The sequence below is a fragment of the Polyergus mexicanus genome, unplaced genomic scaffold (assembly GCF_030449975.1).
Source record: "Polyergus mexicanus isolate NDT 795.1 unplaced genomic scaffold, iyPolMexi1.0 SCAF_6, whole genome shotgun sequence".
In the NCBI taxonomy this organism is placed as follows: domain Eukaryota; kingdom Metazoa; phylum Arthropoda; class Insecta; order Hymenoptera; family Formicidae; genus Polyergus; species Polyergus mexicanus.
The window spans coordinates 2,088,308-2,102,683 of record NW_027223326.1 but is presented as its reverse complement, the minus strand read 5'-3'; the positions used below and the strand labels follow the sequence as shown (position 1 = coordinate 2,102,683).

Genomic DNA, 14,376 nt, shown 5'->3' with positions numbered 1-14,376 from the left:
GATGACGTGACGTCAAATGTCATATGCTAAAGGATTTTGGCCAAGTTCTCACAGCTCTCTCGGGATGTGTTCAAAAATTTACTAGCAACGCGAGTCTAGTAACGCTCGATCGACCAATCAGAACGGAGGATTCTTTGCTCCCTTTGAACGGATTTTCGAACGCAACCTCGAATGCGCGAACCCTCTCGTTCAAGATGGCGTCGATAGCGCGGTTAGTGTACTGTACGCAGGTACGATATAATCAAAAATATCATCGAATTATAATAATCGTGCAATAATCGTGCTCGACAGTCTATTCCTGTACTATATGCTGTGCGCGTATCTTTCGTTTAATATCTCTCTTTTGTGCATAATTTTCGCGAATGACGCGTTGAAACTCGAGCGACGAGATTGAGCGCGATTTTCTTTATGTTTCGATACGTTCAAATATATTTGTATATCGTGCGTTTCTAAGAAAATATCATTTCTAAAACTATATTTTGATACGATTATCATTATATTTTTTGTATATTTGGCGTTTTGAATGCGAGATGCTTTTGCATTATTGTCGGATTTCAAGCAAACATGTATAGCGCGTGAAGGGAGAATCGATTCGCGAGAATTTCCAAGCAAATGTTGCGCGCCTCTCGCGTGAAGGTAGTATCGATTCACGAGAGTTCGACGGCGGGAAATCGAAGATGGCGTCTCGAGTGCGGCTCGCGAGTTACGTAGCTCCGCGGTATAGTTGAAAATATATCTCTATCCATACAGCACCGCAAGATTGCAGCAACATTGCAGCAACATTTTTCTGCAAGATTGCAACATTGCAGAAACATTACGAAATGTTGCTGCAACGTTGTTATGATATTGCAGCAACAGTAAAATGTCCGCCTACAGAAATATTGCAATATAATATTGCAGCAACATAGTAATATAATATATATGCAATAATGCTTTATGTATATTTATCGACATAATATCTTTAATATATGAAAAAAATAATAAGAAATTAGGCATATAAGAATCAGGATTTAGTATGTATATAGATTTTCTGTATTATAATAATAATGAAATTATAAATTTCTTCAGTGACAAAGAATATCTAAGAGAAATAAGAAAAAACTCAATTTGCAATTTTGTAAATTCACAATCTCTTTGTATCCGAAATATTCAGATACGCAAAAAGATTGTGGTGGATTTACGCATACAAGTTTTTTCACATCTCTCTTGTCTTCATATAGTCTCAAAATTTATTTATTAAAATCTGAAGTATCTTGCATGTTAAAAAATTATTATCAAATTTTTGATTTTATATAAGAATGAAAACTATTAAAAGAATTCTTAGTCCAATATCTGAGTCCCCTGTGTTGGGGTTATATCATACAATTTAAGCTAATAAAAATAGTTATTATATCTTTAATCTTACTAATCGCTCTTTATAAACTTTATATAATCATCGAGACTAAAAATTAAATGGAAATAGATAGCGGAATAGATAGCGCAATATGCGCCGCATAGCGGTAAACGAATGAACTAGCGAGTATCGAATACTTTCTTTGGAATATTTTTGGAATGTTGCTGTAACATTACTAAAGTTATATTGTAAAATAATGTCTTTGGAATATTTCTGCAACATTAAACTACAATATGCAATATTGCAATATTGCAGCAATGTTGTTGCAAGCTTTAGTGCTGTATGGGTAGGTACGGAATATTTATGTGACATCGTTTCTAAAAAATATGATTCGCAAATATATTATCTCGTACGCTATCATAAATTTTTATAATTAGACTATTTTAGAACGCAATGTATTACGTCGGACTTCGTTTCAATCGCGTTTCAAATAAACATAATTTCGGTTATAGAAAAGGAGAAACAAGGAGAAATAGATTCTTCCCTCTCTTTCTCCGTGAGTTGGTCGCCTGCGAGAATTCGATGAAAGAGGGCGTTGTAGTACGGATCGCGAGTGGTTGTATTTCAAATTGAAAGTATTCGAACCGCATAAAACGATCATTTCGGAAGTGCTTTCCTGGTGAAAAAGTAGAATCTTGAGGACATCGCCGGAGGAAGAGAAGACTACCAGTGAAAGGTAAAAGATTATTTTGTAATAATGAATTTTAATTTGAAATTCAATATAAATTTATATTTATTAAAACGAAAAAAATATTATAATAGCTAAAAAAATCATGTTACTTTGCATTTAATTATATATTTTCTTACATTGCTTTACTTTATGCATAATAATATTTCTTACTTAGAAGAATTTTTAACTCTTATACAAAAATTATATTATTTAATTGTTCAATGAAATTTATATATAATAATATACAATATTCATTATTTTATACGTAATTATAGATAATTTAAACGTAATTATAATAATATATGTATACATTAAAATTATATTTATTACATAAAATTATCTTAAATTATTTTATACTGACATCTTTCTCTATTGTGTATAGAATTATTATATTTTGTTTATAAAATTATGTTTATATATGTGATTCTTATTATTATATAAATACAATATTCTTGTTATTACTTGTATTTTTCTTAAATTCAGAGAAGCTATTAAATTTAAGGATAATAAAAAGCAACATACAACATATATCTTTTTACGATATGTATTTTGGATGCTTTTGCGATTTGCGGTCGATTTGATTTATTTACATGGCAATGGAACTACGAAAAAGATCCAATTTTATGGAACATGGTTTGCAGGAAGCTTCCTCGAAGCAAAACGAAGTCGTGCGAGTTGCAGTTACTCAACCCTAACGGAAGAATAGAGGATCCGGTGCTAGCTTCCTGTAGCAGATTCCATCGTCCATTCTTTCCTGTCGCTGCTTTCATCATTGATAAGTGCGACGCTTGCGCTTTTATTTCCTGTATCCCAGTTTGCGTAGGGCCTTCAGGTCCACGTTACCATAATAATCTTGGCTGGGAAATGCATAAAAATATTGCGCGTGACTTAATCGTAACATATGATTGCCTCCAATCGGAATAACGATCTTCGAATAAGTTTATTATGATTTTAATAATATAATTAAGATTATAAGATTATGATTTGCACATTAATTCTTTACAATTTCTATTTCACTAGATAAATTCGACTTTATAAATTGGAAATCCGATCGAAGCTTGTATCAGAGAAGTAGAAAAATTTAGTTTTGCAAAAAGTAAGATAAGCAAATAATGATCTCGTCATATTAATAATGTAAAATTTATCATACAATTTTTCATTATATATTGGATTTTGCAAATATTCAATTTGCGATTGTATTGTTTGTTTTGATAATTCAATTTAAAATAAAATATGGATAAAATAATTATTATATATATACACACATACGTTTCTTTCATCCATTCGCTCGTTTCAATTACGGTGATAAAGTTAATATGATATATACAGGATATTTAACGTGTATTAAGATACCTATTTTCAGTTTTTAATATATTGCACATGTTACGAATAAGTTACATACATTATTAGACTGTATTAGCTTAACATGCAACAGATAAATACACAGAATGTGCTAAGAAAGGTAAAACACAATACTAGTATACTATAGAAAAATTAAATGGAAATTAAGTATGAATATCAATGATCATTGATCGATAAAGATCGATTAGGGAATAAGGACAAACAAACATAAATCATCTATATTTTCACCACATATTTGGTATCAAATAGCTATTTGATTCTTTTTTAATATATACGTAAATATAACCATAGTATTAAATAAATATGTCTCAAGATTATAAGTAATTTTAATATCTCAGGTAATTAGTAAATTACATAATTATTCAATATTAAATATCATTAAATAATTGAAATGTCATAAATGGAATTTTTTAATATTAGCATCAATTAGCATTAAATATGCGATAAAAATACGAGGTAAAAATCTTTGAAAAATTTTCTTTTTTTTATTGTACGAACTTTTCGCTTTACTTAAAAACATTACATGACAAACCGGCCAAACTTGCGTATGTATTGGCGCCAAGAGTCGGAAGAATTTTCTAATTGCAAATCATCGATTTCGCGAGTTCATAGACTCGATCTCGTACATGAAATCGAATACTTTTTTTTTGTTTTTGTTTTAATTTGATTACGTCTTATATAGAAATGAAAATTTAATCGAGTTTTATTTCCCATGCTATACATGCAGACAAGTTAGCCTTTTTAACGAGTACGGTTCTTAAAAAACTGAATTATCTTTAAGACCGAAAGTTTTTCTCAGGAAGCACATATTATTTATTCTTTGATGTAGATTGTAGAAAAATACATCATTGAGAAAAAGATACAAACTGTGCGTTATTAAAATTAATTAGTATCAGAAATAATCAATATAACAAGATAATTTTAGATGAGACATAATCAATAGAATGTATTTTTAGAAAATTTCCGGTCGCGCAAAGATATATTTTTTATTCTCAATTATCGTGTTTTTATTGGCACAAAATTATAAGTTTTTAATCTAAATTTTTATGGCGAAAAAAATTAGAAAAAGACAAGAAAAGAACAGATTAAAAATAGATAAAAGTATAGATAGAAAGTATTTATAAAAGAGAAGAGATAACATTTTTAAAAAAGAAAAGAGAGAGAGAGAAAGAGAAAAAATTTAGATTAAGACTTAGATTACAAAAAATTGCCGATGAGGCGTTATGATTAATATGGATTTTGTATATCAATCAATTAGAGCATTTCTCAGAAAATTTTTTGGGAATAATTTAGGCTGTATTTTATTATAATTATATTAATCAGAATATTATTAATATTGATTATATTATTAATATTATTAATATTGATTATAATATTGATTATAATAAATTATATGGCATTTGATCAAAGAAAATAATAAGCTGCAATTAATTTTGTGCGCTATATCAGCAACGATAGCAATTTGGGTGGGATTTATATATATATATATATATTTGCATCTATAAACCATGATTATTTATATATTATAACATATATGTATATATTGGAAAATTATAGAAAAAGAAAATTATAATAATATATTTTGATAGAAATCTTGAAAATTTTTATAGAAAATTGTTTTAATAAATTTGAAAAAATCGCATTATTAGATTTTTAAATAGCGATACATGTATTTATTGCAAAATTTACATGATTTTACAAAATTCGCGATTACATTATTCGTCGGGCTATAATCGATAATACCTCCATCTCTTTCCTTCTATTCTAGCATAATTACAATACTAACGATCCGCTCCGTGCATCAAGAGATTGCGCGATGGGAGGGCGACGAAAAAAATCACGCGAGAATTCTCAGGCACGGAATTTATGACAGTTTCATTACGCGCTCCTCGTCCTCTCGGAATCTCGCGGATTTCATTTCAAGATCGAGCCGTATTCTTACGGAACGCAAAGTGGAGAAACGGCAGATAAATTCAATCGCTCTCTTGAGGGCAGATTTCTTTTTTTTTCTTTTTTTTTTGGCTCTCGGCGCTGATTTCCTTTCCGGAGAAATCCTTTTTACGCAAGGATTGGATTTTTCTTGGTTATGTACGCGTGAGTGTATGTATGATAGAGGGAAACGGAGAGAAAGAAAGTGAGAAAGATAAAAGAAGAATGAGAAAAAGAAACGGAAATGAAGAAAAGAAAGGACACTTTGATACAATTTATAAGTGTAAAATCGATGTAAATTTAAGCAATACAAAATAAATTTAAAAAGTAATAACATCCAAAGATACAAAATAGAATGTAAGCTTTTGCAAACGTTTCTATTACTGAATTGTAGAATTAAAATGAGATTATAAAATTAAAAATTCTTTTAATTTATGTTAGATATTGGAGTAAGCTTTTGCTAATTTTAGGAACATTTAATCATGATCTTCATTATTGAAGAAATATATTTCGATTGAAAGTTATTATGCCTTGCAAAGAGAATCTCTATATTTTAATTCTGCACTTTAGATTTCGCACTAATAATATGCATTAAACAATAAAATTCGATACAATTAAATGAGAGCAACAAAGGGAGAGATAAAGAGAAACAGAGAGAGAGAGAGAGAGAGAGAGAGAGAGAGAGAGAGAGAGAGAGAGAGAGAGAGAAATAGTGAATGAGTGAAGGAGTGAGGTAAATTAGGATTTATTCCTGGAGAGGAGAGGAAGGCCTCGCGGGCCCTCCTGTCGAGGGCCTGGGTTTGAGGGGCGCCTGGTTCGACTTTTTGTGCTCGTTCTGGATGCCGGCAAGTAGCTCACTCTTCCGGATGCTCTTCAGGTCCAGATCGCCATAGTAATCCTCACTGTAAAGCAGAACCGAGAAAAACCCGGAGGTCAGGACATGCACTCGGTGCGAGCTACTTGGCGTGTCTTGATCGTTATGTTTGCAGATGAGATACCATATACATGCATGCAGATATAGAAAGGCTATATTTGCACTTATTGTTAGTATGCACGAATATTTGCAGAGGACACGTATTTTTTTTTTTCTTTTATTTTGAATAAAATATTGGCAGAGCAAAATAAATCTATTCTTGTTATCTTATTTAAATATATGCAAATTTTTATGATTTAGTATTTCTATGCGGATTGCCAAGCATTTAGAATTGAATTCTTCCGAAATCGATTATTAATATTTAAACATATCATAAATTCTTTATAAATTATAGAAATATATATTTACGTATTTTAATATAATAATTTTGGAGAAATGAAATTTTTTTTTTTAGATATAAAGCAAATTGATATCGCAACAAAGGAACATTAGAACAGTGGGAAAGATAACACAGATGTTAGCCACATGTTAAGAATGTCAATTAACAAACATAATATTAATGCGCCGATTAGCAGATGTAATCATTTGCTAATTCACGATCAAGCGCATAAAAAAAATCGGCCTTTATATAGATTAAAAGATTGATTCACGACGCGACTCTTCAATTTTTATTGCATAACAAAAATTTTCTCGGTTCGATTACTTTTTATACAGTAGTTACGCAAAATGTCATTATATATAAGAACCGCGAAATCATGTTGCAACGCGAGAATATCTCTTTAATTATAGATCATCCGCGAATGCAATTCCGCGATATTGTGCCCGAAAGCTCTCCAACTCTCAGTTCCATCCTCAGGGAAGCCTAAAATTTCCTGTCGACGACTACAATTACCGAGATAATCGAATTCGGATTATTTTTATAATTATTTCTTGCACAATATATTTGCGTCCATAATTATTTATTACGCAACGCAATCCGTAGTCGTTCTTTTGATACTCCCGCCGACATTTCGCAGCGCGTATTCTTTTCGCGACTTGTTCTGTTAATTCAATAGTAACTTAATCCAGCTTTCATTCTGATGGAGAAAAATAGTATGAAGAAATTATTTTCCATGAGACGATTAAAAAATATAAAAATTGATCGACAAGAATATTACGATATCTCTTACGAAGTAAAAGTTGTTATTCTCTTGCTAGAAAGAACTCGATTTAGAGAGAACTAAGTCAGAAAGATTTTTAATGTAAAAATAAATTCCAATTTTACGAGAAATGTTTATTTTATTCTCTTATTTTAAGATAGGAAGGTTTTTAAATTTCATTTGAATTTTTTTTTTTTTTTTATCTTTATCAATTCATGATGATATTTTTGTGTTTTATATTTGGTTTTAAAACTACGATTTCAATAACGATCGAACTTATAAGTGAAACTTGAAACTCTCAGTCGTTCATTAGCATTTATCATCGTGCGAGATTAGAGATATAGAATTCTGACAGATATGGATTATCATTCACATTGCATTCAATCGCATAGTCTCGCAAGACTTGGATTAGAATTCAAACGTTGAAAATAATCGTCTCATCGAAAATAGGCTGCATTATGCAGGAAGGAGCTAAGCAGCTTGAGAAAAAATTTGTCAAAAATAGAACAAGATATTTTTTTTTTTTTTTTTTTTTTTTTTTTTTTTAATTTATCTTCGTATTAGGTGTACAATTTTGCTTCCGCCGTTTTCCTATAGATGGCTTTAGCGGTAAGTAGTGGTCGAAATAAATAGATCATAGATTTCATGCAATAAACTTGGGCATCTGTCAACATAACCCCATAGAAACATTAGTCGATTTGTGTCTGCATCATAAAGTTATTCTCGATTGAAAATGTCAGTTTACGAGCCAAATTCTCGTCATTTGCGGGAGGTTTTAATTTTCTGCTTCAATATGAAGAAATCTGCGGCTGAGGCTCATCGAATGCTCTCAAATACTTATGGTGAAGCCGCTATTAGTGAAAGAACGTGTCGCGAGTGGTTTCAACGCTTCAAGAAACGGTGATTTTCACGTCGAAGATCGGCATAGCGGTGGAAGAGAGAAGGTTTTCGAAGATGCAGAATTGGCGGCATTACTTAACGAAGACTCGAGTCAAAGTCAAAAAGAATTGGCACGATCATTGGGAGTGACTCAACAAGCAATTTCAAAACGCCTCAAAGACATATAATCATTTTCTTACAATAAAGCCTCGAATTTCGGGGGAAAAAACGGCGGAAGCAAAGTTGTACACCTAATAACATCTCTAAAAATTTACTTTTTCTTTTTTTCTTTCCGTTTTTTTCTTTTCCTCCAAAAAATATCTCATTTTTTATGTAAAATTTCGAGATTCATCTCTTCCTGCATAATTACAGTGATTTCATGGTAGGAGCGTAATTAAAGACGTATTGAAGGCGATGCTCACCATCCGGGAACGTCCTCGGGATCCTCGCAAGCGCCGCTACCGTCAGCGTCGCCGATCTTGAAGACGGTGCCGATCGGGCAGCCGTATTCCCTGGCGATGCCCTCGAGGCATATGTAGTACTTTCTGCAATCCTCCGGATGGGCGTGTCTGCTGAAGCTGCCGGATGCACCGCTCACTTCGCCCGCGGCCGGACACGTGAAACCTCCGGCGACCTCTGTAATAAATAGGGTACAGAATTGTGAAAGAGACAGAAAGAAAGAGAGAGAGAGAGAGAGAGAGAGAGAGAGAGAGAGAGAGAGAGAGAGAGAGAGAGAGATAGAGAGGGAGGCAGGGGGACGGGGGGACAAAGAGAGAAAGGTATCTCGTTTCTTCGCGTTATTGATCGGTCTAGAGTTGGCAAACGGAAAAAAAATGTGAGATATAATACGAAAAGTGTAGAAAAGAACGAATTTGTTTTTTATCATTAGTATATAAATTTTCTTACAATATAATTTTATAATATTATAATATTTGTTATAATATAAAAAAAATATTTTTTTTTTACAGTGTATTTATATTCTTTTTAACGGATATACCAGCAAGAAGATCAGAATAGTTTGAGAAGGGAAAACGTTCATCTCTAAAATTATAGAGAATTTGTTCATCAGTTGTCAATCAGGCAAATTATGAATTGCAAATAAAAGGAAAATAATATCGCAAGTTATAGCTTTTGGACAAGTAGAAAGGAGGTAGAAGGTTTTGTAGCAGTTGTATTGTAGAAAGACTAGTTGAATACTGTCACATTCTACTGTCATGTTCTATTATCCGTGTGAAATCGGGCGTGACGGCTTCCTGGGTGACTGGATGAGAAATCCGCGCAGGTCTACGTTATATTGTTTAATCCGGCATAGAATGTAACGTTAGCGAAAAAGTCAAAACAAATTAAAAGAATTTAAAAAGAAAGATCCTGCTGACAGTCTTAAGCTTTGAAACTAGAAATCCTGAATAATATAATTATTGTATGATAAAAAAATATTATTATCATTTGAATATGTGACATGTTTTCGTTCAAATCTCCAACTAAACTGCTCGAAAAGAAACTTTCGAGCTTTAATGAATTAATTTAACAATTTGCGAGATTAAGACAATCGATACCTTCGTTTCTGCATTCGGGCACCTGATCGGCCCACATGCACACCCTAGCCTCACGATCGTAGGCTAATCCCGGGCTGCACTGATAGCGGGACGCTTCCCCGTTCCAGCAGTTCCAGAAGACGTCGCATTTCTTCTCGTCGGCGTAGATGCCATAAAGACGAGTGCAATGAGGCGTGCTGATGGGCGGTTCGAGCTGCGTGCGCTCGCCGCAGTCCACGTTGTGCAGATAATCGCAGTTCTCGGTGAGGAACTTGCTGTCGCTGGCGTCGAACGCGAGACCGTTACCGCACGTCTTCAGTTCTGCCACGTTGTTGTCGCATTTCCAATATTTGTCGCACGATATATGGTGAGGATAAAATCCAAAGTCATCCGGGCATTTGAACGATTCCTGACCGCTCGTTCCTGAAATCATCAAGTAAAGATTATAGACGATAGGAAATTTATATATGTTCTCTATATTCAACTTTTGTAACGTATATATAATCACTAAATAAATAAAAAATAAATTTTGTTATTAAAGAAAATTATTAATAACTAGTAATCAATAAATTAAATTTTTATTAATTACTTTGAACAGAAAAAATTCTTAGTTTTTACTATAATTAAATGTCTTCAAAAATCGTAAAAATAATTGATAGTCTCTTGAAACGATAGTTGTGTTTTTCAAAGAATAAATAAACAAAAAATGTATAGCTAAATTTTTTTCTTTGAATTCGTGGATATGATATAAATTACTGCAAAATGTAACTCTGTTATTTTTAATCTTGTCACTAGGAAATTAGAAGGAATATTACTTTTGCTTTCAAATCCGCGTTTTACTACTTCAAATTCCTTGGATTGCGGTTAAATGCGATCCCGTGTTTTTAGCTAGATATCACCGTTCTTTATAGAAAATTACAGGTTAAAATTAACTGTCGACCGCGAGAGAACCTTCCATTCCGGGATTTCCCTTTTCCATTCTCCCCTTTTAACAGCAATGAAAAATGGCGTGCGAACAGCAGAAGATCGATCAACGTCATTACAAGAAATTAGGGGAACATAGATAAATAAAATCTTCTTTTCATCTCTCTTATTCGCGCGTCATTAATCCATATGCCTCTTTCTCTTTCTCTCTCTCGCGAACGCACGTGGCATATGACGCCTGAATAAGTTAAAATGTCTTATGTAAGGGGACAGTACGGGACGGTAACTTTCGCCGGGCGCTTTCACTTTGGGCCCGTGCCCAGGCCCCTTCCCCCTCCCCGGCTGCGGCCTCTCGTAACTGGGCCCTCCCAGCATCCCGTTCACCCGGTTCGCGTCGTAGCGGCGAGTCTGTCTGTTTGAGTATGTCTGCGTGGAACCAGCTGTATTCACTTTCGTTTTTCATGGGACCGGTCCCGAAAGCGACTTCGATATATTCATCGACCAGAGGATTGCAGATCACAGTGTCCCCCCCCCCTTGCCCCGGGTTTCATTTGCGTTCGACTTCTTTTGGAAAATATGCGACATTAGATTCTTATATAATTACTCGTTTGTAATAAAGATTATATAAAGTGAGAGAAATATATATATATAAATACGAATTCATATATCAAAAATATCAAAGTTTCACGAGTAGATCGAGGAATTATTTAATCAATGATACTGATTTAGATAATATTAAATTTTTTTTTGTTTTATATGTGCTCGTGAAATAAAATGTGTCATGTAAAGTCGATGATATTCGATATACTTTTATAGTGTATTTTTGTTAAAAACAAAAATTATATATTTAATTTCTTTGAAAAAATTTCTAAAAGACATTTTGAAGATTCTTCGAATATTTTGTCAATTCTTAATGATTGCACCACATGTTTTTCTCTCTCGATGAATTTCTTCTTCTTCTTCTATTTTTTTGGCAAGGAATAGAGTACATCTCCGTTCATGCTGCCAGAGAGCCATCTCAACTTAGTTTACGAGGACGAGAACACTGCGCATGCGCGTCAAAGCAAGACTCCAATTCGTCGAGTCAAATCGAAATGTTATTCAAGCGTAGGTAGGAAACAAATAGGTATTAAATAGATTAATATGTGATAAACTAATATAGGTATTGGATAGGATAATATATGATAAACCAATATAGGCATTATATAGGATAATGTGTGAAAACCTCTTTTTGGGTCATATGGAAGGATGGGACCCGAGCGGAATCGAACCTGGAATCTTTCGATTATAAGCCTGCGACTCTACGCCCGGCGCCACGCATCGCCCTTCTCGATGAATTTGAATGATGAAAGATTTATTATGGATCTGATATGTGGTATAAAATAATTGATTATATGTTTGAACAACATGCGTAATAAATATTTTACATATGACACACTTTTATATATTGTATGAAAAAATATTTCTCTCTCTAACACAGATATGAGAGTTTAACATAAATCTCTTTACAAGCTTTTATTCTCATTAAAAGTAGCAAATTTTTTTCCCATTTTAACATAACTATTCAATTTAAATAACATTTGCATACAAAAATTCTCTTTTTACCTTCTTACACCATGAGTATGTGAACTTTACGTTTCTTAATCAAATTGAATATTAAATACAAATATTTTTTAAACAAAATTCTCAATTAAAACATTATCAGTATTTTCTCGGCTTTTTTTCAACTTTTTTTTTGCGTGGTTAGTCAGGCATGCGCAAAATTCGATATTATTTTATGTTATCGAGAAAGTGTTGCAAGCATAATTTTTGTTGCGACAAATCGCATCCTTGAACCTTCCTTTGATGAATAACGAATAAAAAGAAGGGTCAAGATCTGGGCCAAGGTTATATCGCGATAGCGAGAAAGCATGACGAAAATTTTTAGGCCAGAGGCGGATTTTAATTATCACATTAATTAACGCGCACTAAAGGAGGTTGATGCGTCAGAAAATTTATGAATTTTATTCTTAGAGATAATTAAAGAATATATATGATTTTATTTAGAGATATCAAATTTTGAAGTTTTTAAGATAAATGCAATATCAATTAATTAATAAAAAAGAAAGAAAAAAATGTGAAATATAATCCCATAAGAAACTCTTAGAGTATATTGATATAGCTAGAAAATTTTTTTTTTATATGATTTTTAGAAGAATAATGATCCACAATTATTAACATGCTATGCGTAACAATGTTTGTAGTTTTTGTATGAAAATTTATTGTCAATAAAATCTACCAGTTATTTTTCTGCATTTTTAAGACACGCGTAAATAAAGAATTAATGTATTTTTTATTAACACAATATATTATAATTGCAAGTAGAGGACATTTTATAAAATAAAAATATCTTTATCTTAATGTAATCGAAAAAAATTGTATGTATACGAAAAAAATATTATTTTAGCCTAAAGAGAAGATATTTTTATATAATTTTTATAGTTACAATTTCGTCAATTATTAAACGATGATATCGAAACGCGATCTAAGAGAATGATATTACATTTAACTGTGGAAAGAGAATAAAATCTCTCATAATATCTTGATTATAAATTGAAAACTCGCACACGTGATTGCGCGAAGATGAATCGAATCGAAAATACGAGAGTCCAAAAATTATCGCCGCGGATCCTTCGCTCTTCGACGAGATTCTGGCGTCAGGGGGTGACTCGGTCTCGATTAAATCCCGCTCTCGACGCACGTAGGGCGACACTTCTCTACTCTACACACGCGCATGATCACACACTGATGATGAGATCCCGTCCACTTTCCGTTTATTTCGCTCGGAGTCGAACATCGCATCTCACTCGCGACCTTCTCCATTAAATCGGCCCAGTTTAACTTCACCACCCTTGCTGCGTCTTCAGCGGTGAGTGGGTTTTTTTTGGTTTTTTTTTTTTTTTTTTTTTTAATTTACGTACCGGCGATCAGTATGGCGGCTATCACGAAGTACGTCCTCATGGTTCAATGAAAAGGTCGACTGTGCGCGGAGGTGAACGTAAAATTAACAAGAAAAAAAAGATCTACAGGCACACTTTTAAAGACACCGCCTTCGCTTCGCTAAGAGACAGAACTCTGTGTTTGGGCCCTGTCGTTCGCCACCTTTATATAAGTCATTGGTCACGTGTCTATATTCCTCTCCCCCCCTCCCTCCCTCCCCCTTCAATAGCTACCACCACCTTCTTCGGACACTTCGAGAAAAGGTGCACCTCTCTACTTTTCTCATATTTCTCTGTCTCCTTTCTCTCTCTCTCACTTTAGGGCTTTCTGTCTTCTTTCCATCTTTGATGCTATCCCCTCTTTCGTCTCTCCGTTCCTCGCTCTCTTCTTCTTTCTCTATGTTACAAGGCAATGAAATTTCGCACAGGATGTCCCATGTGTTTCCATTCTTGTCAATCTCTATTGAAATTCTTGAACGAAGGAATTCATCGCATGAAAAAGAACGATGATTATAATAACGATATTTCGAAGGAGAAAAAATTTCTAAGAGAGCCGAAGATTAATAACAAAGTTAAAGAAATATGAAGGATATATACAGAATAATAATCTTAAATTATATAATAGTTACAACGAGAGAAAAGCTAAAATATGCAAAATGATAAAATGATAATTATAGTTATAAAGTATGCGCG

At 33.0% G+C, this 14,376-nt stretch overlaps 1 protein-coding gene and 1 long non-coding RNA gene across 3 annotated transcripts; one reads left to right on the top strand and one right to left on the bottom strand.

The window, feature by feature from the left end:
• Positions 1–193: 193 nt before the first annotated feature.
• Positions 194–2,850, top strand: LOC138934045 (uncharacterized). The gene is made up of 3 exons (XR_011447085.1): positions 194–230; positions 1,846–2,069; positions 2,705–2,850. It is a non-coding gene; the product is annotated as an uncharacterized lncRNA (long non-coding RNA).
• Positions 2,851–2,859: 9 nt separating this feature from the next.
• On the bottom strand, positions 2,860–13,807 carry Gasp (Chitin binding Peritrophin-A domain-containing protein Gasp). Of its 2 annotated transcripts, none has more exons than XM_070297428.1 (4): positions 13,666–13,807; positions 9,803–10,204; positions 8,669–8,882; positions 2,860–2,920 (listed from the first exon to the last, which is right to left on the bottom strand). In XM_070297428.1, the coding sequence occupies exons 1-4, from the start codon at positions 13,703–13,705 to the stop codon at positions 2,860–2,862; spliced, it is 717 nt and encodes a 238-aa protein (XP_070153529.1). In that variant the 5' UTR covers positions 13,706–13,807. The 2 variants fall into 2 exon arrangements, with proteins under 2 accessions (XP_070153529.1, XP_070153528.1); XM_070297427.1 differs by lacking the exon at positions 2,860–2,920 and adding an exon at positions 5,869–6,256.
• Between the last annotated feature and the right edge of the window lie 569 nt (positions 13,808–14,376).

Bases quoted from the DNA above. Each gene is read 5' to 3' on its own strand.
- Gasp (XM_070297427.1), bottom strand. From the start codon at position 13,705: ATGAGGACGTACTTCGTGATAGCCGCCATACTGATCGCCG. The intron at 8,883-9,802 runs GTATCGATTGTC...TATTTATTACAG, and splicing joins GCCCGAATGCAGAAACGAAG to AGGTCGCCGGAGGTTTCACG. The intron at 6,257-8,668 runs GTGAGCATCGCC...TCTGCTTTACAG, and splicing joins CCCGAGGACGTTCCCGGATG to TGAGGATTACTATGGCGATC.